General features: G+C 39.4%; 1 protein-coding gene across 1 annotated transcript in view; it reads left to right on the forward strand.

Annotated features, from left to right (window-relative positions):
- Positions 1 to 376: 376 nt before the first annotated feature.
- AUH (AU RNA binding methylglutaconyl-CoA hydratase) overlaps positions 377 to 27,024 on the forward strand; it is a 110,240-nt gene continuing 83,592 nt past the window's right edge. Inside the window, exons 1-2 of the mRNA XM_050913694.1 lie at positions 377 to 415; positions 514 to 601. Of these exons, the coding sequence (XP_050769651.1) occupies positions 413 to 415; positions 514 to 601 (91 nt within the window). The 5' untranslated portion in view covers positions 377 to 412. The remainder of the gene's footprint in view (positions 416 to 513; positions 602 to 27,024) is intronic.

A 27,024-nucleotide genomic window follows, 5' to 3' on the forward strand; every position in this document is an offset into this window, starting at 1 on the left:
AAGTATCTTTCCTGATTGCATGTCAGCACTTCACACACAACCATGAAATTTGTGCATACAATTGTGTAATTATACATTCAGCTTTTGTAAGCACTATTTCCATGTGAAGGTGTTAGGGCCATATTTTCATTCTTAAAATGTGTCATTTCTGTTGAACATTGAAATGCTTAACATTGGAAAATGTAAGTCAATTTATTTTCTTCCAAAAACTCAGCAGTTAAGTGATTGCACTCGCATATATTGCAGTCCTCAATGATGCTTTTTCTATAATTTCAAAATAATAATTTACATAGATAATATAAATTTTACTACATTGTAACAATGATAAAATTTTTCTTCCCCTCCAGGAATTGTGGTGCTTGGACTAAACAGATCTCATGCCAAGAATGCGCTTAACAAAAATCTTTTAAAAATGGTAAGTGAAAAGAATTTTTTTTTAGTATAAAGGTGAAGTATTGGAATTAAGCACTTTTGAAAGTGTTTGGTTATTCCACTTCCTCCTTTTCTCTGTAGATGTCAAAAGCTGTGGATGCTTTGAAATCTGATAAGAAAGTACGAACTGTTATATTCCGGAGTGAAGTCCCAGGGATATTCTGTGCTGGTATGCAAACTTAATTTTCCTGAGAAGCTGGAAATCTGTGTCTCATATTGCACAAAAAAGCCCAGATTCCAAGGAAACATGTCTTTTGTGTATATTCATCTCAGTAGCAAACAAAACGTTTTTATATGATTTTCCTCAACTGCTAACAAGAACCGAATATCGGTTTTATTCTTTCTGTGTCATAAAGTATTTCGAAATATGTAAGAGATTATTCATGGTGGTGGAAAATTATTTAATTGAGCTCCTAGAAAGTCTTGCATGGACTTCAGAATGAGGACCAAATAATGCTAGAGGCCATATAAAGAGGCTGTGTAGAAAGCAGTATCAACATCATATTTTAAACACATTAAAATTAACTTTTAATTAAAGAAACATACTTAAAATTAAAATTCATTATGAACGTGACTGTTACTGCAGGCTGAATGTATTCTCAAATTAAAAAACAAAACAAAAAGCACGCACCCCAACCCATGTATCAAGTAGTACATGTGTCTTGCCAAAGTGCTCAGGAAAACAAAAGCTCTCAACTACCAAACACTGGGAAACAGAATTTGTTTACATGTCAAAATCAGTTGAAGCAACCATGTCGTTTGTGGATATCAGGTGAATAGGCTCCCTATTTTCAGATGTCCCATCCAGTTCTTCCTTTGTTCAAATTTAATTTAAATCCGTTTGAAACTGAAAACAGAAGTCAGTCAGTTTCTTGTTTCAAATATATGAATAGAACTGTGAGGAAAGAGGAGGAGATCAGTTCTGAAATCTTTCTTTTCTGATCATTTATGCAGTCATTAAGCTTGCTAGCCACACATAACATAATTAATTCAGTTTCAGGTTAGGTGTTACGTACTTCATATAAAAAGGTGGCTGTTAGTTGAGATTTGTTATCAACTGTTAGGGTTTTTTTTAACTAATTTTTTTGTTTAACATTCATGAATTTTATAGTAGTGTTATATAGGAAATACGAGAGCAGAAATACTGATTTTGAGGGAGAGGATCTCACGTGTGCTATTAATATTGTGTTTATGAGCTCCAAGTACTTCTCCAGTATTCCTTGTGGCTGACTTTGCAGAGCTGTTTTGATATTAAGATTTAAGGTAGGCATTGTTGCCTGTTTGTCTGGCTAAAAAAAGGCAACTTAAGAGTATGTATACACAGCTGACTGTAGACAAGATGCAAGGATGTTTATAAGTGGGCATTAGGAAAGGAAATTAGCCCTGAAAAGAGGAGTGTGAAAGACTAGGGCTGAATAGCCATATCTGGATCTTAAACCAGGGAGTGGAGACAGGGTGTGGACCAGGTGTTTGTAATTTAAAAAAAAGTGACAGGTAAAAGGAGGGTCCTAAGAAAGGAAACTCTGCAGCTGAACCAGTGAGATAAAGGATGTTCCAACAATGGTAACTGAAATTCCGCGTGAACCAGAAGACCTGAGGCAGAATTTGTCCGTGAAAATAGGCAGAAAGAGCTGAATGAACGGGTGCTTATATAGATGACTTTAAGGGGTGTCTGTAAAGAGAATGAAACTAGAGGAAGCATAGTGGGACATGGAGAAAACAGGTAATGGCTTAGGGAAGTAGGATGAAGGGAGGAACATATTGGATGTAACAAGGCACTTTCTGGAGGGCACTTAGGAAATTCAGTAGAACAGAAGAAAGTGTTTTCAAACTTAAATGTTGAAGGACAATGTGTTGTTTCAAGATCACTTGATTTCCTTAAAAAAATGCAAGGATCATCTTGTGAAATGTTGTCACATTGTCTTATGCATTCTCGTGCAATTCAATTAGGCTAAACTTTGAATGTTTGTTTTATTTTTTGTATTTGCTCAGTTATGTTTTCTTGCTTGCATGTGTGGGAATGTATATTTTTAAAAATACATTTTTTATGATGATTTTTTGGACCACCATCTGATGTTTTGCAGACCGCAGATTGGGAAACTTTGTCCTAGAATGTAATTCTCTTTTATGTGTGGAATGAAATCCAAGATCCTTAAATCTTGCCATTCCTCAGCTATCAACAAAAATCCATGAAAGCCACAAGCCAAGTGTCTTGTTTCCTTCTAAGGGCTAGTCCACAAAACATGACATCCAACTGTTTTTCGCAAAATGACAGTGTGGGTGATTAAAAGATTTAAACTCTGTTGATAACTGATGTAGATTTGAGTATGATTCCAAATTATGGAATTTTCACATGGTGAAATGGGGGGGGAGGGGGGAAGGAATTCTATAAAAGACTACAGAGATGTGCCAGCCATCATATCCTTTCATTTCTGCGTAAAGATTCACTTTGAATCTTTTACTACTGTTTTCTTTGTGTCTTCTTTCTTATGCTCTATACATCCATGGGTGCAGAAAGTTCCTAATTAATGCTCTAGCACTGATCAGAAGGGGCACCTAGAAGTCAAAGAAGAGCTTGACCGAGGTTAAGGATGCATTATGTCTATGAGGCCTTCTTGTGCTTTCATCAGAAGTGCTCTGGCTCTGAGTCACTTCTTGGCCCTTTTCTTTCTCAATCTAAAACCACATAGATAAAATATTGGCCTTTCTGGAGTTAACATGTATGGCCAGTCCTGGCCTATGTAAGCCTACGCTGTGTGCCTGCCTAGTTCTACAGCCAAGGCAGGTGTGTCTGTGCAGGAGTCTTTTTATTTCCTGGCAGTGTTCCATCCTCAAGGAAGGCGCAGTCTGTGCGTGGGATAAGGGAGGTGTCCCATGGGTAAAAAGTCTGTGATCAAGTAATTAAGAGCTGTGCTGTGTTCACACAAGGGGCTGAATTATATTTACATAGGCAGTTTGAATAGCTTCATTTTTCATTATTAATGTAATTTTAACGTATGTATATTGGTGATATCGCTCAGGTAGTTTTGTGAGCAGATTTTCAGAATTTTTCATCTTCAGAAAATTTCTGGAAGTGCAAGTGTGTGTATAGTAGTGTTGGGAGGTATGGTACTATGAGGAAGGGAGGAAGGACTGTCCGCAAGCTGTTGCAAAACCTTATTTTGGACTGGCAGTGTATTCTGGAGACAATCTTACAGCTTCTTCTGGTCTTAACTACGTAAGGTCTGAAAGAAGGTACAAGTAAAATACATTGCCCAAGACCTACTTTTTTGGTTTTCAGATAGTGTTCAGTAATGTTTGTGGTCCGAAGAGTTGAACAACCTCATATTGCACCTTAAAGCTTTTGTTGTTTAGTTTCCTAAGTCTTTGGATAAAAGGCAAAATAGTATTTATAAAACTTTTAGTTATTATAGAATTTTGCATTTGGAAATGTTGTTTTGGCAAGCTGAAGCCTGCTGCATGATTCCAAGTCTTCTCCTTTCCTTCCCCCCCCCGCCCCCCCCCCCGGCCTTGTCTGTGTGTTTGGTGACATGAAATGGGGATTATGTTATATTTTGCAATTACAAACTATGGATATTTGAGATCAAGTAATATTCTTTTCTTTTTAAATAGTTTTATTTGTTGATGGTTACAGTAATTAAAGAAACAGACTCCTTTTACATTCTTTTCTTCCCCCTTCCCACCTGCTGTTCCTTGTACTATTGTTTCCCTTAGGACTGTCATGTTCCTCCAGCCTTTTCTCATGTCCTGTCAAGAAGGCACTTGTATGTGTTTTAAAAAGTTTATTCCTGATGTGTTTGTCTGAGGCAGTAACTTATTGGCCCATAGTCTTACTGGTTCAGTTTACAGCTCATACTAATAAATAAAACCCCATGCTACTGTTTTACAGTTCAGAGTAGTTACTGTTTTATTTTCCTTCCTCGGGTGCCTGGCTAACCAGGACAGTTGCTTAACTCTGACTGTCCCAGTCCAAGCAGAGATTGTTTCTTTCCTAAAAGTCCATGTGAGTTGTTGTCAGTTTCCCTGCATCCATCTACCCTCTGTTGATACGCAGAAAAGTTCTGCCATCTCATGTGGGAGGAGAATTAAATGCTGTGATTCCCTAGAGCAACAGACCACTTCTGGATTTCTTTTTGCATGGGAGAGTTAGAAGGAGAGTTTTCACAGGCAAGAACCTCTAACTTCAGATTTTTTTTGGTGACTGTGTTTAGAGTATAATTGTTAAAAACAGGCTTTTCAGTATTGCTTCTCTAAAGTGAACTGCACTAATTGAAATGGAGGTTGTGAGATTGATGAGTTATTTGCTTTGTATATGCATACACGTAAAGAAAGAGAGCTTTGGGGCAATTTTTAGTTGACAGACTTGAAAAAATGTTGTTCTCTGGAGACCTTATTTCAGAAATCTTTGAGACATACCAGAATATGGGTAGTTAACTTATTTTTTACTGTAACTGGCTTTCCAGACAATTTGAAAAATTTGGGTATTGGAGCTCTTCAAACTGCTTTGACCTAAAAGTTGCTGCAGCTTGGCCAATAGAGCCCCTCTTGGAAAAGCAGAAGTAATCTTTCTGCCAGCAAAAATTCATCATTTGAGTCTGTGGTGTGAGTAAAGCCAAAACAAATGCTTTTCCTGTTGGCATAACTTGTCTACATCAGAATTTTGTTTCCAGCACGGCTGAATTGGCTGTATGGTGTGTGGTTCCTGGCTGCCATTTCCAGCTGGTGTAGTTTTTCTAGCAGAAGTTTATTAAGTAGACAAGCCTGGTAGAGCAGATCCTTGAAGACTTCTTCATTTATGAAGTTTTGATGTGGAGGAGGAGAGGAGTTCCATAGTAGCTCTCAAATACTTGACCTAGTCTTATTTTTGTAGAACTAGCAAGAGTAGTAGGGAAGTACTACTGTGGGTGTCGTCTCCTTTTTCCCTCCATTCTCTGTTAAGCAAGCAAGGAGAGGGGGTATATTTTCCCAGAGCGTATTTTGGTTCTCCAGATTCCAGCTCCTGCTGAAACTGAGAAAAGAGTTCATGTATTACTCCACTGTTCCCTTCTGAGGATTCAGATCACACATGAAAATATTTTAGTGTCTTCTGAATATTTTTATTGCTGTACATAGATTTAATTCCCCCAAATAAATGCCTTCAGAGGTAGACTATAGCTAGGTTCTTTCCTCTTCTTTTCATTCCAGACTTTCACCAAGGTTCAGATTCAAACTGGTGCTAGCTGCTTGTAGACTACTAGGCTCAATGACAGTTGCATTTCCCCGAGAGCAACATGAGTTATGTGAAGTCTGGCAGGTTGGTCAGCCATGTGACAGCTACGTCTTGTGAGTGTGTGCATAGTAATCTGTTGAGTTTGGAGTCTACAGCTTGCATTTGTCCGACATCGATTATTTTACTTCTTAATTTTGTTTCTGATGTTGTTTTTCTGAAAGAACTAATAGCTGTCATGATTTTCCAGAGCACATGTTAAACAACCGAGCCAAGGAAGAGCGCAGTTAGGATTGTGGTTTGATCCCCTAGTCTATACAGAAAAAAATCCCAATAAGAAAAACTGGTTTACATGTCTTTCTGTTGGAATTACCTCAGTCAGATCACTCCAAATGCTCCTCTGCCTTTTACCCTGAGGAGGCATACTGAATTGCAGAAGAAATTGGGATGACTGTGGGTTTTTGAGGGCTAGAAAAGTTCATCTTAAACAAAAGCTTGTTCTTGGCCTTAAATACAGCAGAGCTGCTGTGTGCCTAATTGATCACTTACATGATTCTAATATTGGAATGTAGTTCAGATGAGTTCAGCATGTTATATGATGCATGTTATTCTGCCCATGTTTACCTTAAGCTTGTGGCTAATTGTAGAACAAGGTACTGGGAAATTAGCAAATAAAAGTTGCTTGTTAATGCAGCACGTGGTGGCACAGTAAATAGCTGAATGCTTAGTTTATGCTGCAAAAATAGATAAATATACATATACCTTTTACTTGCAGAGAAAGTACAAATGGGAGGTTTCCAGGAAGTTTTTCAGTAAGGATATGAGAATATAACCATGTTTGTTTTCTTTATCTCAAAAGAGTGATCCATTCCTGTTGACGAGGCAGGCACGAGGAATGGGGTAGGCAGTTGGGTGGGACTGTCAACAACAGTGCAGTCTTCAAATCAGCTCTAATCAGCTATGAAACGTTCAGCTACGAATCCCTTGTCTGCCTTCTCATTGGTGATTACAATGCCTGACTTGAGAAAATGATAGAAAAGGTTTTTTTTCATATATTCAGCTGTCTTAAAGTTATTCTGTAGTTGGGAATAGAGTTTTTAAACCAATGTATTTGGTTTACATGGCAAGGTTTTGGTAGCAGGAGGGTAGCTTCTGTGAGAAGAGATCAGGAGCTGTCCCTGTATTGGTCACAGCAAGCTCCAGCCAGCTCCAAAATGGAGCCGTGGCTGCCCAAAGCTGAGCCCGTCAGTGATGCTGGTGGCACCTCTGTGATAACATATTTAAGAAATGGTAAAAAACCCATGTGCAGCAGCTGTAAGAGAGAGGAGTGAGAAAAAATGGGAGAGAAACAGCCCTGCAGACACCCAGGTCAGTAAGAAGGAAGGGGAGGAGCTGCTCCAAGCGCCAGAGCAGAGATTCCCTTCCAGCCCAAGGAGAAGACCGTGGCGAAGCAGGTTGCCCCCCTGCAGCTCATGAAGGACCACTCTGGAGCAGATATCCACACTGCAGCCTGTGGAGAACGCCACGCTGGAGCAGGTGGACATGCCCTGAAGGAAGTTGCAGCCCATGAAGAGCCCTCTCAGGAGCAGGTTCCTGGCAAGAGCTGTGGCCTGAGGAGAGTAGCCTATGCAGAAGCAGATTTTCTGGCAGGTGCAGCCCATGGGGGACCCACACTGGAGCAGTCTGTTTCTGAAGGACTGTATGCCGTGGAAAGGACCCATGCTGAAGCAGTTCTTGAAGAACTGCAGCCCATGGGAAGGCTGCGTGTTAGAGCAGTTCGTGAAGGACTGTATCCTGTGGGAGGGACCCTGTGCTGGAGCAGGGAAAAGGTGTGAGGAGGAAGGAGAGGCAGAGACGAATTGTTATAGTCTTACTGCAACCCCCGTTCCCCATCCGCCCTGCACTGCTCAGCAGCAGGGAAAGAGGTAGAAGAGTTAGTAGCGAAGTTGAGCCAGGAAAGAAGGAAGGTTGGGAGAAGATGTTTTTAGTTTTGTTTTTGTTTATCACTATCCAACTCTATTTTTAATTGGGAATAAATTAAATTTATCTTTCCTGAGTTGAGTCTGTTTTGCCCATGATGGTGACTAGTGAGTGATCTCCCTGTCCTTATCTCAACCCATGAGCTTTTCCTTGTATTTTCTCCCCCATCTTACTGAGGAGGGAAAGTGAGAGAGCAGCTTGGTGGGCACCTGGCAGCCAGCCAATGCTAACGCACCACATCCAGTTGCTACGGATTTTCCAAAATAAGACTGAGGCAAGACCTTTATTCTTGAGACACTATGAAATTGAGGATGGACTGGTCATATAAAGTCTCAGAGGCAGTTGCGTAAAAAATGGGCTAAATAAAAGCAGTCAGGAAGCTTTCCCTCCGGTTGAGTGAGTAGTGACAAGTACTGTGTAATTAGTACTGTGTAGAAGCTAAAGTGGATTAACTTCAACAGAAGAGACTAAATCTGTAGCTGCTTGGTTCTTTCTTCCATCCCTTACTTGAGATACAAGATTCTTTTTATCAAGCTTGTGCGGGACGTTTGTTTAGATGTCTCTCTCTTCCTACATTGTGGGCTCTAAACACTTGTCTATGAAATATTGTGTGTCCCTCTCCTCTAGTTTTTAAGTTCTGTAATGACAACTTTATTTACTCCTTCAGTGCCAGGAGCAATTTATAAAAACATTGTATTTCTGTCTAAGAGAGACTCCATCCTTCCACTGATTGAAGACTATTTGAATTGAAAGTACTTTCAACCACAGTGTGCTTTTCTCCTGTATCGAAGTTTTTCATAGGCTCTAGTGGAAGTAGAGACAACTTTATTCATAGCTAATATTACCAGAGCATAAAACTTAAAAAAAGTTTCTGGTAATTTGGTTGTATTCAGCTGGGATGCTAGTTGTGGATATTTCCATGCAATTTTTCTTCCTTTTTTGGTCTTGAATGAGCTGTAGACTGTAGCTCACTATGATTTGTGAGCACAAAGTTGATGAATAACAAATTTAAGATCAGGTCATCAGTGAAAGATAAATTATGAAAGCCAGCTGGAGAGCCATGTTTTTAGCAGTATTTTTCCTTGATTGATGTAATTTTGAGATTTGTCTTTTCAAGCTGATGAAACACAACACCGGACCATTCCTTCTCTTGTGTGGCTTGTGACATCTGATTCAAAAATGAAAATATAACAGGTTCATTGAAAATGTAAAAGCTTCATCCTTGTCTCTAAATTGGAGAGGCATGGATTTGATGGATGGACCACTTGGTGGATAAGGAATTGGCTGGATGGTTGCACTCAGAGTTGCGGTCAACGGCTTGATGTCCTGGTGGAGACCAGTGATGAGTGGCATTCCTCAGGAGTTAGTATTGGGAGTGGCGCTGTTTAACTTCTTTGTTGGCGACGTGGACAGTGGGATTGAGTGCACTCTCAGCAAGTTTTCCGACGACACTAAGCTGTGTGGTGCGGTCGACAGGCTGGAGGAAGGGGATGCCATCCAGAGGGACCTTGACAGGCTTGAGAGGTGGGCCCATGCGAACCTCATGAAGTTGAACAAGGCCAAGTGCAAGGTCCGGCCCATAGGTCGGGGCAATGCCAAGCACAAATACAGGCTGGGCGATGAGTGGATTGAGAGCAGCCCTGCGAAGAAGGACTTGGGGGTATTAGTGGACGAAAAGCTGGACATGAGCTGACAATGTGTGCTCACAGCTCAGAAAGCCAGTTGCATCCTGGGCTGCATCAAAAGAAGTGTGGCTAGCAGGTCGAGGGAGGTGATTCTCCCCCTCTAGTCTGCTCTTGTGAGACCCCACCTGGAGTACTGTGTTCACCTCTGGGGCCCCCAGCATAAGAAAGACATGGACCTGCTGGAGCAGGTCCAGAGGAGGGCCATGATGATGATCAGGGGCTGGAGCACCTCTCCTATGAGGACAGGCTGCGAGAGTTGAGGTCGTTTAGCCTGGAGAAGAGAACGCTCAAGGGAGACCTCATGGTGGCCTTTCAGTACTTAAAGGGGGCCTACAGGAAAGATGGGAAGGGACTCTTTATCAGGGAGTGTAGTGATTGGACAAGGGGTAATGGCTTTAAACTGAAAGAAGGTAGATGTAGATTAGATGTAAGGGAGAAATTCTTTACTGTGAGGGTGGTGAGACACGGGAACAGGTTGCGCAGAGAAGTTGTGGATGCCCCCTCCCTGGAAGTGTTCAAGGCCAGGTTGGATGGGGCTCTGAGCAACTTGATCTAGTGGAAGGTGTCCCTGCCCATGGCAGGGGGGTTGGAACTAGGTGATCTTTAAGGTCCCTTCCAACCCAAACCATTGCATGATTCATTTATCCCAATTATATAAGCATTCTTCTTTCTCCTTCCCCATTAGAATTGAAACCATCTTAGACTTGAGATCTGTGCTGTTACTTAAGATTTACCTAAAAAACCAAATCTGTCTAAATTGGTCCTCTAGTTATGTGGTGATTCTTGCCAAACAGAATCAATGTTTTTGTGGACAGTGACTTAGTAGGACTGGTCAAGCTAGTGCTTTGGTAGTGTAAGACTTACCTAAGGCTGGACTCTGTAATACAATGACATGGAACTACAAACCAACACCTACTTCAGTTATTTGAAGTGTGCGGTTATTCTACATGGTGGATAACTGTCTTTAGAACTAATTTTGAGCAACAGAGGGCTGTACTGTACTTGGTGTCATTCAGCTGGCTTATGTGTGCTGGAAAGTATAAAAGCAGAATTAAAGTGTATCTTTGGCTATTGGAGAACATAGTGAGGTTGTGATAAGTTTTAATTGCTGATTTAAAAAAATCTGATTTTTTTAATTATTCTGTTTAAATAGTTTAATGAATTGTCTTAGGCTTTTAATCCATTAGACCACATGCACACAACAAATGTGATATTTTCTGGAAATAGTTTTTTTCAGTAAAAACCACCTAAAAATATTAAAAATATTAAATTCTAGGTAAAAGATGTGTTTCTGAGAGAGTGGAATTTGGTTAGTTCTTTAGTTTGACCAGAGGAGGGTAACAGGAATGACTTTCCCAAAGCCCTTAAAAAATTATCGTATGGGAAAAATTGATCAAATTGAGTGTCTAACATTATTAAATTGAAATATTAGGTACAAAATAATTTGTTATTATGTTCTGGAGAAGTAGTCACAAAGCATAAATATACTGATGAAAAGAGAAATCTATTTTTTTGGATTCTGTGTATGGCAGTCAGAGTTGTTCTCCAGGGTATCCTCTCTTTTGAGTAGCTGTGCAGAAAACCTATGGAGACAAACATCTGGAGGATACAGTTGTCTGTTTTGAGTTCCCTTCCTACATCTAGTTTATACTAAGTTGAGTGAAAATTTTGGAAGTGCAGCTTGCTTTTTAAAATGAAGAATAGAGGGTTTGAGCCTAACTTCAGAGCTAAGACTTTTATAACCAAATGACTGAATGTCATTTCATTAATGGGAGTAAACATAACCATATAGCTTGCAAATAAGCAAATTAAATAGGATCCTAAACAGTTGGAGAACTTCTGCAGTTTTGTGAGATGTTTGAAACTGACACAATGCTCAAGATCTTTTGGATGGTTACAGAAATGATACAGAAGTTTCCTGAGTAGAAATTTGTAGGGACTTGGTATGCAAACTTGACACAAGCAGGAGCTGTGGAGAAGCGTCTTCAGGTGTGTCCCAGGATTTAAATGAAAGTGACATCTTGTTAAGATGATTATGAAGCCATGAAAGGCATGTCACTTGAGTACCTGGAATAGTGAAATGTGCACGCAGACCTTAGTTAAAGTGCTATAATGAATTTTCAAATAGTGAAGTCTTTTTCTGGAGTGGATTTTACCAGAATAGACTAAATTAAAATGGAAAAGATACCAGATGGATGCAGAACATTTTATATTGGGAAAACTGTTCTGCAGTGGATGTCCTTAGGTAGTCGGACAATTTGTTTTCCCAGTTCCTCTTATAAAGAGACTCTGCTTTCTGGATATAAAATATATCCAAATTTTTATGTCAATATTTAGGGAATAATCAGAAATAGTTTTGCTCTGTATTTGTCATCTTTTTTTAATACACATCTCTAAGGTTTGATCCACAGATGTCTTTGGTGATGTAACTGGCTTGTTGGAGCTTGTATGGATTGGAAATGCATCTTCAGTAGTTATATTATGTATCTACTGCAACTGCAGTGCATTTAATTCTGATTTAAAAAATGTGTTCTATAGTATTTCTATCAGGTTTATACAAACCGACTTTTTCTAGGTTACATGTGTAGATGACTTCCTGCATTTCATATGCTTGTTACAGTTGGATTTGACTTTTGGAATATAGTCCTTGTGGCACTGCTTAGGACTGCTTAGAAGTTGTATTGAACTTCATGTACAGCTACTCGCTTAAACGCATCACGCCTTTTTTTTCTTTTCCTTTTCTATCCTGTATCATTGAAGCTTGTAATTAGATGACTATCGGTGTACATGACACCATGTAAGAAATTTTTATAATTACCTACGTGTGTAATATAGAGATGCGCAGATGAACTTGACTGTAGTAAGAAAGGCTTAACTGGAAACTTGCATAAGCATCACCAGACTAGTTCTGGTGTCTCTGTGTGTGTATCAAAGTCTGAGAACTGCAAGATTCAGTGCTGCTGAAGTCTTTGATTTGGTAGGGTAGACTAGTGGAGAGGATGCTCTATCTGAACAGTCTTTGTTTCCGTGGAAGTGAACAAAGTCTTCTTGGTATGCTTGAGATTTTCCTGGTCAGGAGAATCCTTAATATGACGTAATTTGTCATCTTTAAGCAAGCTATAGGATGTGTAGATTCCTGCAGGTGTATTAGAGCTAGATAACTTGATTTAGTATGTAAAGCAACAGGAACACCTATACAGTCTTCACTGGTATCTTTAGGCTCTTTGAAGTCACAGGGCAGTTCAGGTGGGTCCTGTGGTATCCTTGTATGTATTAGTTTTCTGTAGCTCTCTGTAGGTGTTTTGAAGTATTTGGGTTGTTTCACCTGAGGTTGACCTACATGCTAACAAATACTTTGAGTACTAGTGCTCTTATCTTAAAAACTTGTGCTGGGCATGGCTGGGATGGAGTTTTTTTTCTTTATAGCAGCCCTACGGTGCTGTGTTTTAGATTGGTGACAAAAACAGCGTTGATAAGACACCAGTGTTTTAGCTGTCACTGAATAGTGCTTGCACAGCATCAAGGCTCCCTCTGCTTCTCACTCAGCCAGTGAGTCAGCTGAGGGTAGGCAAGAGGCTGGAAGGGGACACAGCTGGCACAGCTGACTTGAATTGAGCAAGGGAATATTCCACAACATACGATGTCATGCTCAGCAGTAAAACTGGAGAGTTGTTCTTCCAAAGTAGACCTTGCTTGGGACTGGCAAGGCATTGATCTGCTCATGGTGGATGATTGCTTTTGCATCATTTGTTTTCTTCTCCCCCCCCCCCCCCCCCCCCCCCCGTACTTACTAAACTGCCTTTATCTCAGCCCACAAGGTGTTTTTTTCCCCCTGCCTTGCTTTTGCCGTTCCATTTCTCTTCTCCATCTTGCTGGTGGGGAGTGAGCAAGCAACTGGGTGGGGGCTTACCTGCCAGCCAACGTCAAACCCAGTACAAAACTATAGTTTTGTATGACAACAGAAATGAAATCTTGAGTCATTAGCTGGGGTAGCTCCAAAAATGTCCTGTATGGTAATGAATACCAACATTACTATAATGTTACCATACTCCTTTTCAACTTTGCTAGTGGGATGCTTGAAGTGACTTTAAGCCTGTTCCAACAGGTGTTGCAGCCCTAGAGGGTTATTCTTTTTTCCCATTCTATTTTCAGACTGCAGTGGTGAACTGTAACTAAGAACTCAGTATTTAGGGAGGTGCTCTTTAACTATTTTTAATCCAAAAGTATCTTTAACGCTATTCAGGTAGAAACACAGGTTTTGGGAAAAGATTCTTTCTGTACTTCTAGCCCTTCATGGTTGGCAGTTTGCACAAACTTTGAGAGATGCCTTATGAGGATTGTTATTCTCACTGCTTTACCTGTGGACAGTTGCAGTTTTTTACTGGAGTCTGGAATTGCAGCACCTTAGGGTATGAGGTACTAGATTACCAGTTTGAGATACATTCCTATACTACAAAATGTTGTTTTGCTGTCTGTCTTTACAGGCTTGCAACAGCAACGTGCTTTTGCTTTAAGTCATTAATTTCAAATCTTGGGATGGAGAAAAAGTTCTCTGTATGTAAGAGTGAAGACATTTAGTTTATTTTTTTCATATCTCTTGAAAGCTGGGTTAGTGTCCTAACCTGCATTAAGACAATTCAGGAACTTCATCTGTCTTTCCAAGCTGCTTGTACATCTCTGTAATAAATACATTTTAGATTCCCAAGAGAGCTTTGCATATTTTGAAATGGAATTTTATTTGTTGCACAGAAAACACAGAGGACTTTGTTAGACAGAATTCTGTCTTTTAGTAATATCAAGGTGTTCATGGTTTGGTGATGATAACAGGTCGGTAGGGGTGTTGAGCAATTTGGTTGACTCCAACATGATACCAGACCCATTTTAACATGATTATGATGGAGGGTGGCTATTTTAGTTCATGTAATTCTCACTGTTTTCATCATCTTCAAATCCTGGTTAAAAGAAAGCAATTAAATCTTTATTATGTATAAATTCCATGTCTGTCATAGACTTTCCTACAACTTCTCAAAGCTGCAAGCTTAGTTTCAGATGTTGGCTAGAGCTTTTGCAACAGTTTCAGGGCATACATATGGATCCATTTTTTGTCAGAAGTTACAATTACTTGTCTATACTATGTATGAAATGGTTAAAAACTGTGGTTTTAAAGTGGCTAAAACCAGGTAAAGATCACTTTAACAGAAAGATACAGATTATCGATTAGCCCTGTTAATACTAAATTGATAAGGATAACTTTTGGCTAGACCTCTGCTACCAAGGACACCACTGGTAAATATGTTTGTGCTTAGATGAGGAACTTAATTCTTTTTAACTTCCATTATGTACCTCTGAACATTTGACTTTCCACTGTGGTGTCTAAAGTCCAGATCTCTTCCATAAGTATTAAATCAAATTGAGTAGTCACCTCCATTTGAAATACTCGTGTCACGTCTGTGGGTATTTGACATCTTGATTTGTGAAGAAAGGCTGCTGATTTTCTTCACAGTTCTCTGAGGTAGGTTGTCACAGCGCACTGTATGAGCTAACTAACCCTTTACCCTCATGTACTAAGTGCCTATGGCACCTGGTTTCTTTATTGGTGAGGGAACTGAGCCTGCTTTGCCATTTATATCCTTAGCTGAGAAAACCTGCTGGCAAAAATAATCTGATCTCATGTGCTTGGTGGTAATGTGTGCTGGAAATAGAATACATGTGCGCAACACATGGCAAAAATAGTTATTGCATGGTAAAGAATTATTTTCCACTTGCTTTTGAAAAGAATAAAATGATCATGTAGCAGAGGTATTTAGACATATCTGAATCTACGGCGTTTTCATCTTAAGACAGTTTCCAACAGTTAGTTTCATATCTGCTTCCTTCTATAAATGGCGCAGAATAACACATGATGCAACTATGTATACGTGTGCTAATTGCCACAGATATGAAGAAAAACTTCCAATAATTGAAATGTTGTACTTTCTCTTCTCTTGTCTTTGCCTGCTGCTTACACCGGTTTCCTTTAAGAACACCTTTGTTGTAGGTTTACTGCAGTAAAAGATATTTTTTGCAGCATCTAGATTGAATGCGAAGCTCTTGAAAGCTAGAGGAGAACAACATAACTGAATCCACATAAATGTAGCACAGAGTTGCTTATATATTCACAGTTATAATATGTTCATGCAGTGACGTAGGAAAAGGTGGAGACCTCGCCATAGTGAAAATGGTATGAATCTTGTATGTAGTTTAGTTTTTTTATATGCAGTCAGTGGACATTTGTTTTATACCTTCCAAAATGTTTTCCTTTGTAAATGAATATAGGTAATATGAAAATGAAGAAATTCTGAACTTTCTCTTTAGATCATTTTCTCCTTATAAAATTTTTACCTTTTTCCTGTTTAAGTGCTGATCCCATATGTATGTTTTAATAAATAGAAATATATGTGTGCTTCTGTTTATACAGATCAGGCAACTCTTTTATTGTCTTACACCAAAAGAAATTTATAAGATAAGTAAAAGAAATGCTGTGACCCTTAGTCAGATCCTGCCTATTTTAGACAAAATACAGTCCCCCAAAAGCTATTTAATGATAAAAAGGGGCAGATACGTAGTTGTCTACAATGTCCCTCAGTATTTTCCAATTTAATGTCAGTAGTTTATGTTCATAGTGAAGCAGCAGGGTTTTGTAGGATAATTTAGGTCTAAAATAGTCTCTTGTTGATATTTTAACATTTCTTTGTGGAGTTCCTGTCACCAGCTGGAACTTACTGGCTGCATGTGGATGGACACGGTTTTTAAGTGATTGAGCTCTGGGCTCAAATACCACCAATCTGTATAATTTGTTAAGCCCCTCCAGATGGCAGGTAATATTCCAGTGTTGGATCTCCTTTCCTTTACTTTCTTTCTCTGAAGTAATTTGCTGACAAGTCTATTGGATGTTCTTTTAAAAATAGAAGAGATCAAATATCTCTGAAGTATTTTAAAATAAGTCCTTAGAAAATACAATTGAGTTTGCAACATCGGTGCTGAAAACTTATTCAGTGGATGGGAAATTTTGCTATTTGCAAGCATTTTCATTTATTTTTCTGAGTCAGTTGAAGCCTTTAGGGACACTGGGAATAAGGGGAAATAGTGCTTGTGAGCTGCTTAACTTGGTGCTTATGAGAAATAGAATTGCAGCTGCTGTTTTCCTGTCTGACTTTTGTGTGAACAAAGCATAATTAAGAGATGTTCCTGCTCATGGCTCAAATGCTTACTAGTCCTTACTTTCACACAGTACTGTGTGGAATGGCAAGACTTTGGCCTTGAGTGCTGGCCCAGTATTAATATGAGCCAGAGATGTTTGTGCAGGAATGCCAGCCATTTTAATGCTTTTTTTTTTGAGTTCAAGATTTAAGCTTTCTGAATAGACTCTAAAGTGGCCATAGCTGAGCTCCATATCTTTAACCTTGAAGGCTTTTCTTCTCCAATTGGAGTTTTCCCACAAAGTCCTTGTTCTTCTCGCCTGCTATAGCTTGAAAAGGTTCCCAGTCAAACCCAGTAGTCACCTCATCTTATCTTTCTAAGGCCATTACTTCAAATCTTTCCTCAAGTTTGTCTGTGGTCTGCTCTATGCAGAGAATGATCATCTTGTAATTAGGAGGCAGTAAGTCATGATTATTGTTATAGATATTCTTCACAAGGTGTGTTTATTTTCATATACTACATTTATTATTTACCTGCTTCTTTAAATGTTCCACTGAAACTATCACTTGCTGCATAGCTGCACAGAATCCAGTGTCATTGAATCTTGACCTGCTGGAAGTTTCCAGCTAATATACCAATATGACTAATACGGATCATTGGCGGGGGGGTGGGGTGGGGGAGGCAACTAAAGAGATATTGGGTGATGCCTTTCAAATCAATGATGGAGGGTAATGAAAAAGAAGAACAAGACTTCCACCAATGCCTTCATCTACGTTCAGGTGGTTGTATAGTTCAAATTGTGGATTTTCTCAGGAAGAACTCCTCCTTTCTTTAATAGGATTTATGCCTGAATACCGACTTCAGGACTTCTTTAGAAGAGATTCTGACTTTCTCTTTTTTACCACATAACACGCTTCCTCCTTTTCTATTTACAGCTCATAAAACTGGGTGTGCTGTTAGTTAACTATTTTTGTAATTATTACTAATCAAAATAGATAAACCCAGCAGTATCAATTCCTTTTAACATTAAAAAAAATGTATGTGCAGTGGTCAGATATATGGTCTATGCAAAAGATTTGAGTCAGTCATCTGTAATAGTGCAAAGAAAGATGTCTATTTTTTTCTGGTTACTTAATTTACTAGAAATCAAAGTGGAACAAACAGCAGGTTGCTCAGAATTTCGGGTGTGTTCATATTTCTTTGAGTTGAAAGGCTTAGTACTATTTACTAAGAATGTTCAGTCTGAATATCACTATTCATTTAAGGTTAAAGAAGAAAGATGAAGAATCTCACCACTAGCAAGTTTTAGGAATGCCTGCTTATTAATCAGAAGATAGAAAACTGTGTGTCACCTGTCATTATAGGGATTAGATATTAGCAGACTCACTGCAAAGCTATTGCAATTGATGCAAATGAGATATGGTGCTACATTAACGCTATTTTTTTCAGTAGTAGTGGTGTTAAAAGATCCATACATTCTTATTCTGTTGAGTAAATTACTTTTAGTTCCTTGTTTAAAAGCCAAGAACTCTGGTGCTGATCTCTTCAGGGGATTTTCTTACGGAGGGTGTAGAATAAATAGCAATTACAATTAATGATTCCACCATTAGTTTGGAGCTAAATAATAGAGTAAAAAATGCAGCTTTTATGGTTGTCTAATTTGAACATTGTTATTCTGTATAAGAATTCAGTTATGTTTCATTACCAGAAAGTAAGTGCACATCGTAATGTAGGCATGATGTAGAAGTTCTCTTAGTGAAGGTTGAACTTGAAAATGAAAAGTGGTTTGAGGAAGTTGGGTGTTAGGACTACCAGAATGACTGGATTAGAGGTACTTCTGTAATGCTTATTGTGGAAATAAGATAGAAATACAAGTGGTGTAGGAAGTAGCTTTACTGGTGTGTTTTTTTGTTTTTTTTTTTTTTTTTAAAAAAAGCTCTGTGTTGAATAATAATTGCAACATACGTAGCTTTTTATTAAATGCTGATATTTATCATTACCGTGATGTGAGACGTGAACTTACCGTCTTGCTGTGTTTAAGTAGCTGGGCTGTTGTGTGAGGGATTATTTGAAGACTGGGACAAACAGGTTTGTCATGGTTTGATCACTCTAGAGGTCTGTATTTGTGGTTCCTAGCCACTTACTAGGTGACCTTCACTGCTACCACCATTGTCTTCTCCTGGATCTTCTCCACTGATTCTATATCTATCTCAGAGTCAAGGATGATGCAGACTCCATGCCTGTCTTCTGCTAGTCCTGATTTGTTAGACAAAGGTCACTAGAAGTGAGGCATAGCACAGAATCAAATTAATATTGTCTTAACTTACTGTTTGGAAACAGGTAACTGTCCTGTTCTTGTACCTTTCCACCAGTACTGGTCTCTTTCATGTGCCATGGAGGAAAGTGCAGGAAGCTCTGTTGTGATAGTTACACAACGTTTTTGCTCCGTAAGAGGATACTAGGGACTAGGGATTGACTGAGGCAGTTGTTGGATGATGGAAGTGTCACAAAGAAAACTGGTTGGTGTTTGGGGAAAAACTGGCTTTGTTTCTAAGAGGTGAGATTAGGATCCTTCCAATGATTCTTTTTCTTTTTTTTCCTTCTGCAAGTGAAGATGAATTCAGGAAAGGGATGTGAGGTATAAGCTGCCTTTTTTGTGGCAGAAAAGGTTAACAGGAGGAAAATTGTTGGATACTTCTAAATTTAGAGCTGGACAGACAGGATGGAAAAAGAGCCAGCTGACTTTAATCTATATCTGGTCTGAATTTGCATAGACATTGAAAAGGGATTGTAGAACTTTTGTATATAAGAGTCGTTTATATTCAGGATTCCTGGATTTGAGGAGGAAGCCTGTCTGAGTTAGCACCTTGGCCTTTAAGAGAGGCTTGGGATTCAAAAGCTTAAAAGAAAAAAAAAAAACAACCAAAAACCCAAAAGTTGTACTTTCTGAAATATCCCATTTATGGGAACTGTTTTAGCAGCTAGTGCTTTAAATATGCTGATCTGGGTGTAAATTATTGCAAGATATGAGGTAACCTATAGCAGTGGAGCTACAAGACTGCCGTCTTACCAGAGGGAATGCTCAGGACTGGCATCCTGCCAAGGGCTCAGATATACAGGAATTGCAGACATTTTGTTTGTTCTTCACAGTTTGATGATTCTCAGGAACTTTTCTGTGACACAGAAGGGATATGTGCAAGAAGTGCAGATATCCAAGTCATGCTAATAAATTGTGACAGCAACTCTTACATGGAAGAATATCAATATCAGTTTTGACTTAAAAATCCTATATCCACATTTAGAGAACTTCAGGAATATAAAGTCTTGCATAAAAAAAATAAGTAATTTTATTCATTTAAATTACTTCCTTATGTAGGAAACATACATAGCATCCTTCATGCCAAACTGTTATTCTCTTGACTAAAATGACTGCAGCCAGCATCCTTCTCATTTTGTTTTGAAATTCAGAATACACCTTGCTTTTTGTCAGTTACATGTGAATGCATTTTTCTTTGTACTCAGTTCAGGTGGTGTGTGCAAAAAGTTGTGTCTATACCGGTGTGCAACAGGATTCATGGTTGCTGTCAATAAAGCAAATGATTACTAGAGAAAGTAGGTGGTTACTCTTAAGTTACGAAAGGTGAATTATGAAGTCTGCTGCTTTAAAGACCTTGTGATAACCATGCGTTGTGAACTAGCTTCTTAGACGAAATGTTATTTAACAGGCAATGATGAAAAATATATCATAACCTCCTTAATATGTTTGTGTAACAGTACCAAACACTGAGAGACAACCCAATTAGATAGGGTAGGGCCAAGGTCTGTGTTTTTAGCCAGTGACTGTTTGTTTATAGCTCTTTGGGGCTTCAGAGACTTTTAAGTATATTAATTCACTCTTAAAGCTGGGTCCCATGGTAATGTACTGGGTTTACTTTTTTGGTTCCTTATACATTACATATTAAAATTTCTTCCTAATGATCATAAGCTTATGTACCCTTACTTATATTCATGTCAGATCATTCTGGACCTTTATAGTGTGCTGACTTTCTAAAAATTTTGTGCATCTGACAAATTGAGTTCTGAATACTTACATATAACTTTTGGAGTTCTCCATTCCCTTTTATAGGAGAAGATTTTCAGCACTTGCTTAATATTTTGTGATATGTTACTGACTTCTTTACCATTGTGGTTTTTGTTGCCTACATAATTTGTTTAAATTGCTAAAGTGAGATTTTTTTTTTTTTTTAAATCCCAGTATGAAATGCACTAAAATGTAGAGATCCAAGTCATACTTAGATCTTGGAGCAAAGTGTATCAAGCCATTTTTTTTTCAAACTGAGTATTTGATGTGAAGGTTCCTGGGCAGCATGAGGAATGCTATTCTGCTCTTTTAGTGTTACGTATAAAGAAATGGCACTGTAATGGGATTCACAGGCAGTCAGTTTCAGCAGATGGAAGTTGTCGTGTGCCTTATGCTGGAATAGGGTTTCACGTGTCCCATACCATGGGTGATTTCCCCAGCCAGAGAGCAGCGTTCAAATTCTGTTTTCCTGACGTGCTGCTCAGTAGGGTTGGTGAATGCAGTGGAAAGATTTATATCAAGAAATTAATGCTGAGCATATTTTCAGAAACAAGATAATTTTAATATATATACTTTACACTTTACAAAGTGGTGATCATGTCTGTTAAATTTCAAATTAAAAAATAAATATCAAGGAAGAATTTAAGTATGAGAAGATATGAGAGTTTGGATAAAACTGTGTGGAGACTGAGACTAAATGTCTTGGGATTCCTTCCTCATTGAAAAGTTTTGAGGTACTCCACAGCATAGGCAAAATTAATGTGAATCTTAGATTTTTATCTATCCTTAAGGAATAAGAAAACAAAAAGGTTATGCAAAACCATGTTTTGCCAACAATACATTATTCTCTTAGAGGTTAATCTTTGAGGGAATGAGCTTTTAATTTAAATTTTACCTGTTACATGCAGATGTTTGATTTAAAGTTTAAAATGTGAACTCTCAGAGAACAGAAAAGGCAGAGAGTAAGTTGTACTGCTTTGTGAGTAAGATCTTTCTTTTCAGTAGTACTCGTAAAAGAAGCCGATCCTCAGAAGCAAATTGCTAGCAGTTCTTTGTTTTGTAGGTGTTTCAGTCATATTTTTTCCCTTTCTCTTTATCCTTAACTTTCAGATCTTTCATACCTCACAACTAAAAACCATGATTCTTGATGAAATGGTGTTTCATTTCTTAATGGTTGTATTGGGTTTGCATGGCAAGGTTTTGGTAGCGGGAGGGCTATAGGGGTTGCTTCTGTGAGAAGCTGCTAGAAGCTTCCCCTATGTCTGGTAAAGTCAATGCCAGTGGGTTCCAAGATGGACCCGCCGCTGGCCAAGGCCGAGCCCATCAGTGACGGTGGTAGTGCCTCTGTGATAACATGTTTGAGAAAGGGAAAAGAAGTTGCAGGGGAGTAGCAGTTGCAGCAAGAGAGAGGAGTGAGAATACGTGAGAGGAACAACTCTGCAGACACCAAGGTCAGCGAAGAAGGAGGGGAGGAGGTGCTCCAGGCGGCAGAGCAGAGATTCCCCTGCAGCCCAGGGGGAAGGCCATGGTGAGGCAGGCTGTCCCCCTGCAGCCCATGGAGGTTAATGGTGGAGCAGATATCCACCTGCAGCCCGTGGAGGACCCCACGCCGGAGCAGGTGGATGCGCCCGAAGGAGGCTGGGAGCCCGTTGGAAGCCCGCCCTAGGCTTCCAGGGGAGCCGTGGAGAGAGGTGCAGTGGAGCTGTGGAGCGGTGGAGAGAGGAGCCCAGGCTGGAGCAGCTCTGCTGGCAGGACTCGTGACCCCGCGGGGGACCCCCACTGGAGCAGTCTGTTCCTGAAGGGCTGCACCCCGTGGAAGGGACCCACGCTGGAGCAGTTCGTGAAGAACTGTAGCCCGTGGGAAGGTCTCAGGGTGGAGAAGTTCATGGAGGACTGTCTCCCATGGGAGGGACGCCACGCTGGAGCGGGGGAAGAGTGTGAGGAGTCCTCCCCCTGAGGAGGAAGGAGCGGCAGAGACAATGTGTGATGAACTGACCGCAACCCCCATTCCCCGTCGCTGTATACCACTCAGAGCGGGAGGAGGTAGAAAATTCAGGAGTGAAGTTAAGCCTGGGAAGAAGGGAGGGGTGGGGGGAAGGTGTTTTTAAGATTCGTTTTTATTTCTCATTGCTCTATTCTGATTTGACTAGTAATAAATTAAATTAATTTTTTTTTCCCCAAGTCGAGTCTGTTTTGCCCATGATGATAGTTGCTGAGTGATCTCTCCCTGTCCTTATCTCGACCCACGAGCCTTTCATTGTATTTTCTCTCCCCTGTCCAGCTGAGGGGAATGATAGAGCGGCTTTGGTGGGCACCTGGCGTCCAGCTGGGATCAGCCCACCACAATGGTCTGAATTAGTAACTGAGTTACAAGTATTGATAGAGTCAATCTGAATATAAAATTTTCAAAATATTTAGGAATACACTAGAGCACATTCAGTACATGGTAAGTTTATTTTGTGTGTTCTGTAGCTTTTAAACATTTGGATTTGAATATTCCTTTTTATTCTTAAAAAAGCTTTCTTCTCATCTTTTAATCTCTCAAATATCCATTATATATTTTTGGAGGAGTTGTTTATTCACCTTACCCTAGGAAAATGGGACAGACTCCCAAAGAGTAATACAGAAATATTGCTCAGGTATGCAGAGATATGTTTAGGATGGAAGAAGCTCAGCTGGAGCTCAAACTAGCAAAAGGTGTCAAGAATAACAAGAAAAACTCCTGTAGGTATGTTAGTACCAAGCAGAAGTTCAAGGAAAATGTAGGTCCACTGCTGCATGGGACTGGCAGCTTAGTCATGAATGACACAGAAAAGGCAGAAGTACTCCATTTTCTCTTTGCCTTGGTCTGCATCGGAAAGGTGAGCTCCCAAGTCTCTGTGCCAAGAAGCGACAACAAAGTAAACAGCAAACTACTGACAGGAGAGGAGGACTGAGTTAAGGTCCATCTGTACCAGTTGGACACATACACATGAACAGGATCTGATGGGATGCTTCTGAGTTGGTGCACTGGAGAGCCACCATCTATCATATTTGAAAGGTTCTTGAAGACTTAAGCAATTGGAAAAGGGCAAATATTACACTCATCTGCAAAAAGGAGAATTTGGGAAACTGCAGGCCAGTCAGTCTCACTTCAGTCTCCAGGGAAATTATGGAACAATCGTTTGTGGAAGTTGTTTCCAGGCACATAGAAGACAAGAAGGTGGCTGGGAAAACCCAGCTCAGATTTACCAAGGGTAAATTGTGCTTGACCAACCCGATTGCCTTCTGTGATGAAACCACTTGCTCAGTGGATGAGAGAAGAGTTATGGATGCTATCTACCTTGACTTTAACAAGGCATTTGACATGTTCTCCCCTAGCATCCCTGTAGACAAGTTGGTAAGATACAGTCTAGACATACAGACTGTGAAAAGTGGCTCACCTGCCAAGGTCAAAGGATGATGTAATGTTAATGACTTAAAGTCAAACTGTCAGCTGGTCACAAGTCAAGTTTCTTGAGGGTCGATGCTGGGTCTGGTAGGTACTATTCAGTATCTTTGTAAATATTCTAATGATAGGATTGAACCCTTACTGAGTTTGCAGATGACTTCAAAGTGGAAGGAGAGGTAGGTATGTGGGAGGGAGGAGCCACCATTCAGAGAGACCTTGACAGGCTGGAGAATTGGGCCAACGAAAATTACATGAGGTTTAACAAAGATAAATATTAAGTCCTGCACCTGGAATGGAATAATCTTAAGTGGCAGAACAGGCTGGGGACTGACTGGCTGGGGTACAGCTCTGCTGCAGAGGACCCGGAAGTTCTGGGTTCTGCAAGCTTAACATGAGCTAGCAGTGTACTGTGGCAGTAAAGAAGGCAAACAGTGTCCTGGACTGCATCAGGAAGAGAACCATCAGCAGATTAAGGCATGTGCTTATTCTATGCAGCACTTAGTAGGCCAGCAAAAGGTGATTAGAGGGTTGGAGATTGCTGAGAGGGGAGAGATAACTGGTATTGCTGTGCCTGGTAGATACAGAGAAAAGTACTCTATTTGCAAGGATGTATACATTGACAGAAGAAGAGGCAGTGGGCACAAGTTGCTTTAGGAGAATTCCATCCAGATAAAATAAATAAATTCTTCATTGTGAGAAGATTAATTAAGAACTAAACATAGGAATGGTTTTCCCGAAGAAGTGGTGGAATCTCCCTTGCCAGCAGTATTAAAGACTTGAAAGAACCCTGGATAACCTAGCCTAGGGCTGTGCATTTGACAGAAGGTTGGACCAGGTGATCTCCAGAGTTTTCTTCCAGTCTAGACTTTTCTATTATTCTACCAAATAGGTGATAATCTTTTTTGTTACTTTGTGAAAGATGGTCCAGAATAGTTAATATTTATGAAGCATTCTGTCTGTTCTTAATTGATCAGACTGGACTAATTTTTATTCAAGAATACAACCGGTAGTAGCTGTAATGGGTAGAAATTGATGATCCGAGTATCCTGGGTCTGGCTGGGCTGGGAGGTGCAATGGAATTTTTGCTGGAATGCGTGCATATTTTGTCTGCAAAGCGTAAAACGTTTTTTCTTTCACACAGGCAAGAGATTTCAGTAGTGGTTGACTTTGTTTTGTACTGTGATGTGTCAAGCGTATAGCTTTACACACAGAAAAATGGTAGTTGAAAGCAAAATAAAAATCATTAATCTACATGGTGACATTATCATCAAATTTAAATTATGCTTTTTGGTTTTTTTAAAGGATTTATAAGGATATTAACATGAAGTATATATCTGTCAGCAGAGTAATATTCATAACTTATTTATTACTGTGGTGTGTATGTTTAACAAACACTAATTCTATTTAAACAAAGTTTTGCTTGGCTTAGACTCGACGTTGTCTCTGAAGAAGTATATTTGTTTCATGAGATGTTGCAGTTTCTGTTCAAAATTTGGAATTAAGTTGTCCTGAATAGATTTCAGCTTGTAAAAGCTTTATTTCTGAAATTATTGGAAATTTGGAGAAAAAAATTGTTGGTAAATCTTTCTGAATTCGGACTTAAGTTGGCTATAGTGTTGTCCTCAAATATGTAGGTACAGCTCCCTTTTGGGTATTCCTAACCTCGTAAAAGTTGATTGAGGTTCTGCTAATGATTTCGGCTGAACTTGGATTTCTTGCAGTGGCTCCTGTAGGAGATGCACACATCTGCCTTTGAGGAAAGATATTTACATGTACTCTAATGGGTGGGGTTTTTGTAGTAGTTATAAGCTTACCTATAATGTATGCCAAAGTTGGCCATTTGCCTCAGTATTTTAGTTCAGTATCTTAAGTGTCTATTTTTCTGTGTGGAGAAGGAGGGATATTAATTTACAGTCTGCTTGATTACTTTGTGTGGGAATCATCTGTGGGTACATAGCAGTTCTTAGCCTTTTAATTGGTGAGGTAGTGCATGTTTTATACTCCTAGTTGAAAGCTTTGTAAGTTTCCTTCATAAATTCCTTAGCCTGTTTCATTGGGTTATTAAACATATTATAGGTGGTGCCTCTGTGCTTTGCAGTTTTCAGCATTCCTAGTTCTTGCCAACAAGACACAGAGGAATTGGACAGAGTATGTAAAAGAGTGTCTTCTGATACTCTCAGATGTCACTTCCTTATTGAAATTTTGGTGTGCTGACAGAATTGGTCAATCTGTGTTTAGCAAGATCAAAGGGCAAGCTCAAAATAACATTGCTACGGTAAGAATTCAATACTTTATTCTACCTCAAATGCCTGTACATGTGTCACTTCCTTTCCCCTTCTCAGAGAAAAGGCACTTTGGGCACCTTTTGACACTTGGTAGAATAACTTAACTGTTTAATTTTGGTGTACCAGATTTCTAAGACTTATTTTTTAATACAAGTGTTTATTATGTAAAGTTAAAATTTTAAGTATGGTGTATAAACCATTAGATTTTATGCCTTACTAGTTTACAGCCTTTGTGGTGTGTTTTGGAAGTATGTGTTAAAGCATAGTATAGAACAGTACTGTACAAGAAAATTTCTAGGCATTTATGGTATTTGGAAAGTGAGGCTTATACAAAGACGTTGGATAGATTTTTCAAACACAACACTTAGCTTTTCAACAGTACATAAATTGTGTTTAGAAAGTGTGTGAAAATATCCAAATAAGGCAAGAGGCATGGGGTCAGAGTAATCACTGTAAAACTTGGTTTCTTTTGGTGTGTTCTTTAAGTTAAATAGCCATCCTTGTCATACAGATGTGTAGGTGGAAAAATTCTGGTGAATAACAGCAATACGCCTATCTTGCTGGACTGCCCTTGGCTTTCTCAAATACACGTTTTTTTCTGGCATCATTGTGAAATGCAAGTCAGGCACATACTGCATAAACTCTTTAGACTGACAGTGTACAACAGCCAACCATTGAGTAGCCAAATGTTTAAAAACGTGCAAAGAGAGTTAATTGATTACATCAGGGTTTTTATACTTATGGGG

The sequence above is a fragment of the Gymnogyps californianus genome, chromosome Z (assembly GCF_018139145.2).
Source record: "Gymnogyps californianus isolate 813 chromosome Z, ASM1813914v2, whole genome shotgun sequence".
Taxonomy (NCBI): domain Eukaryota; kingdom Metazoa; phylum Chordata; class Aves; order Accipitriformes; family Cathartidae; genus Gymnogyps; species Gymnogyps californianus.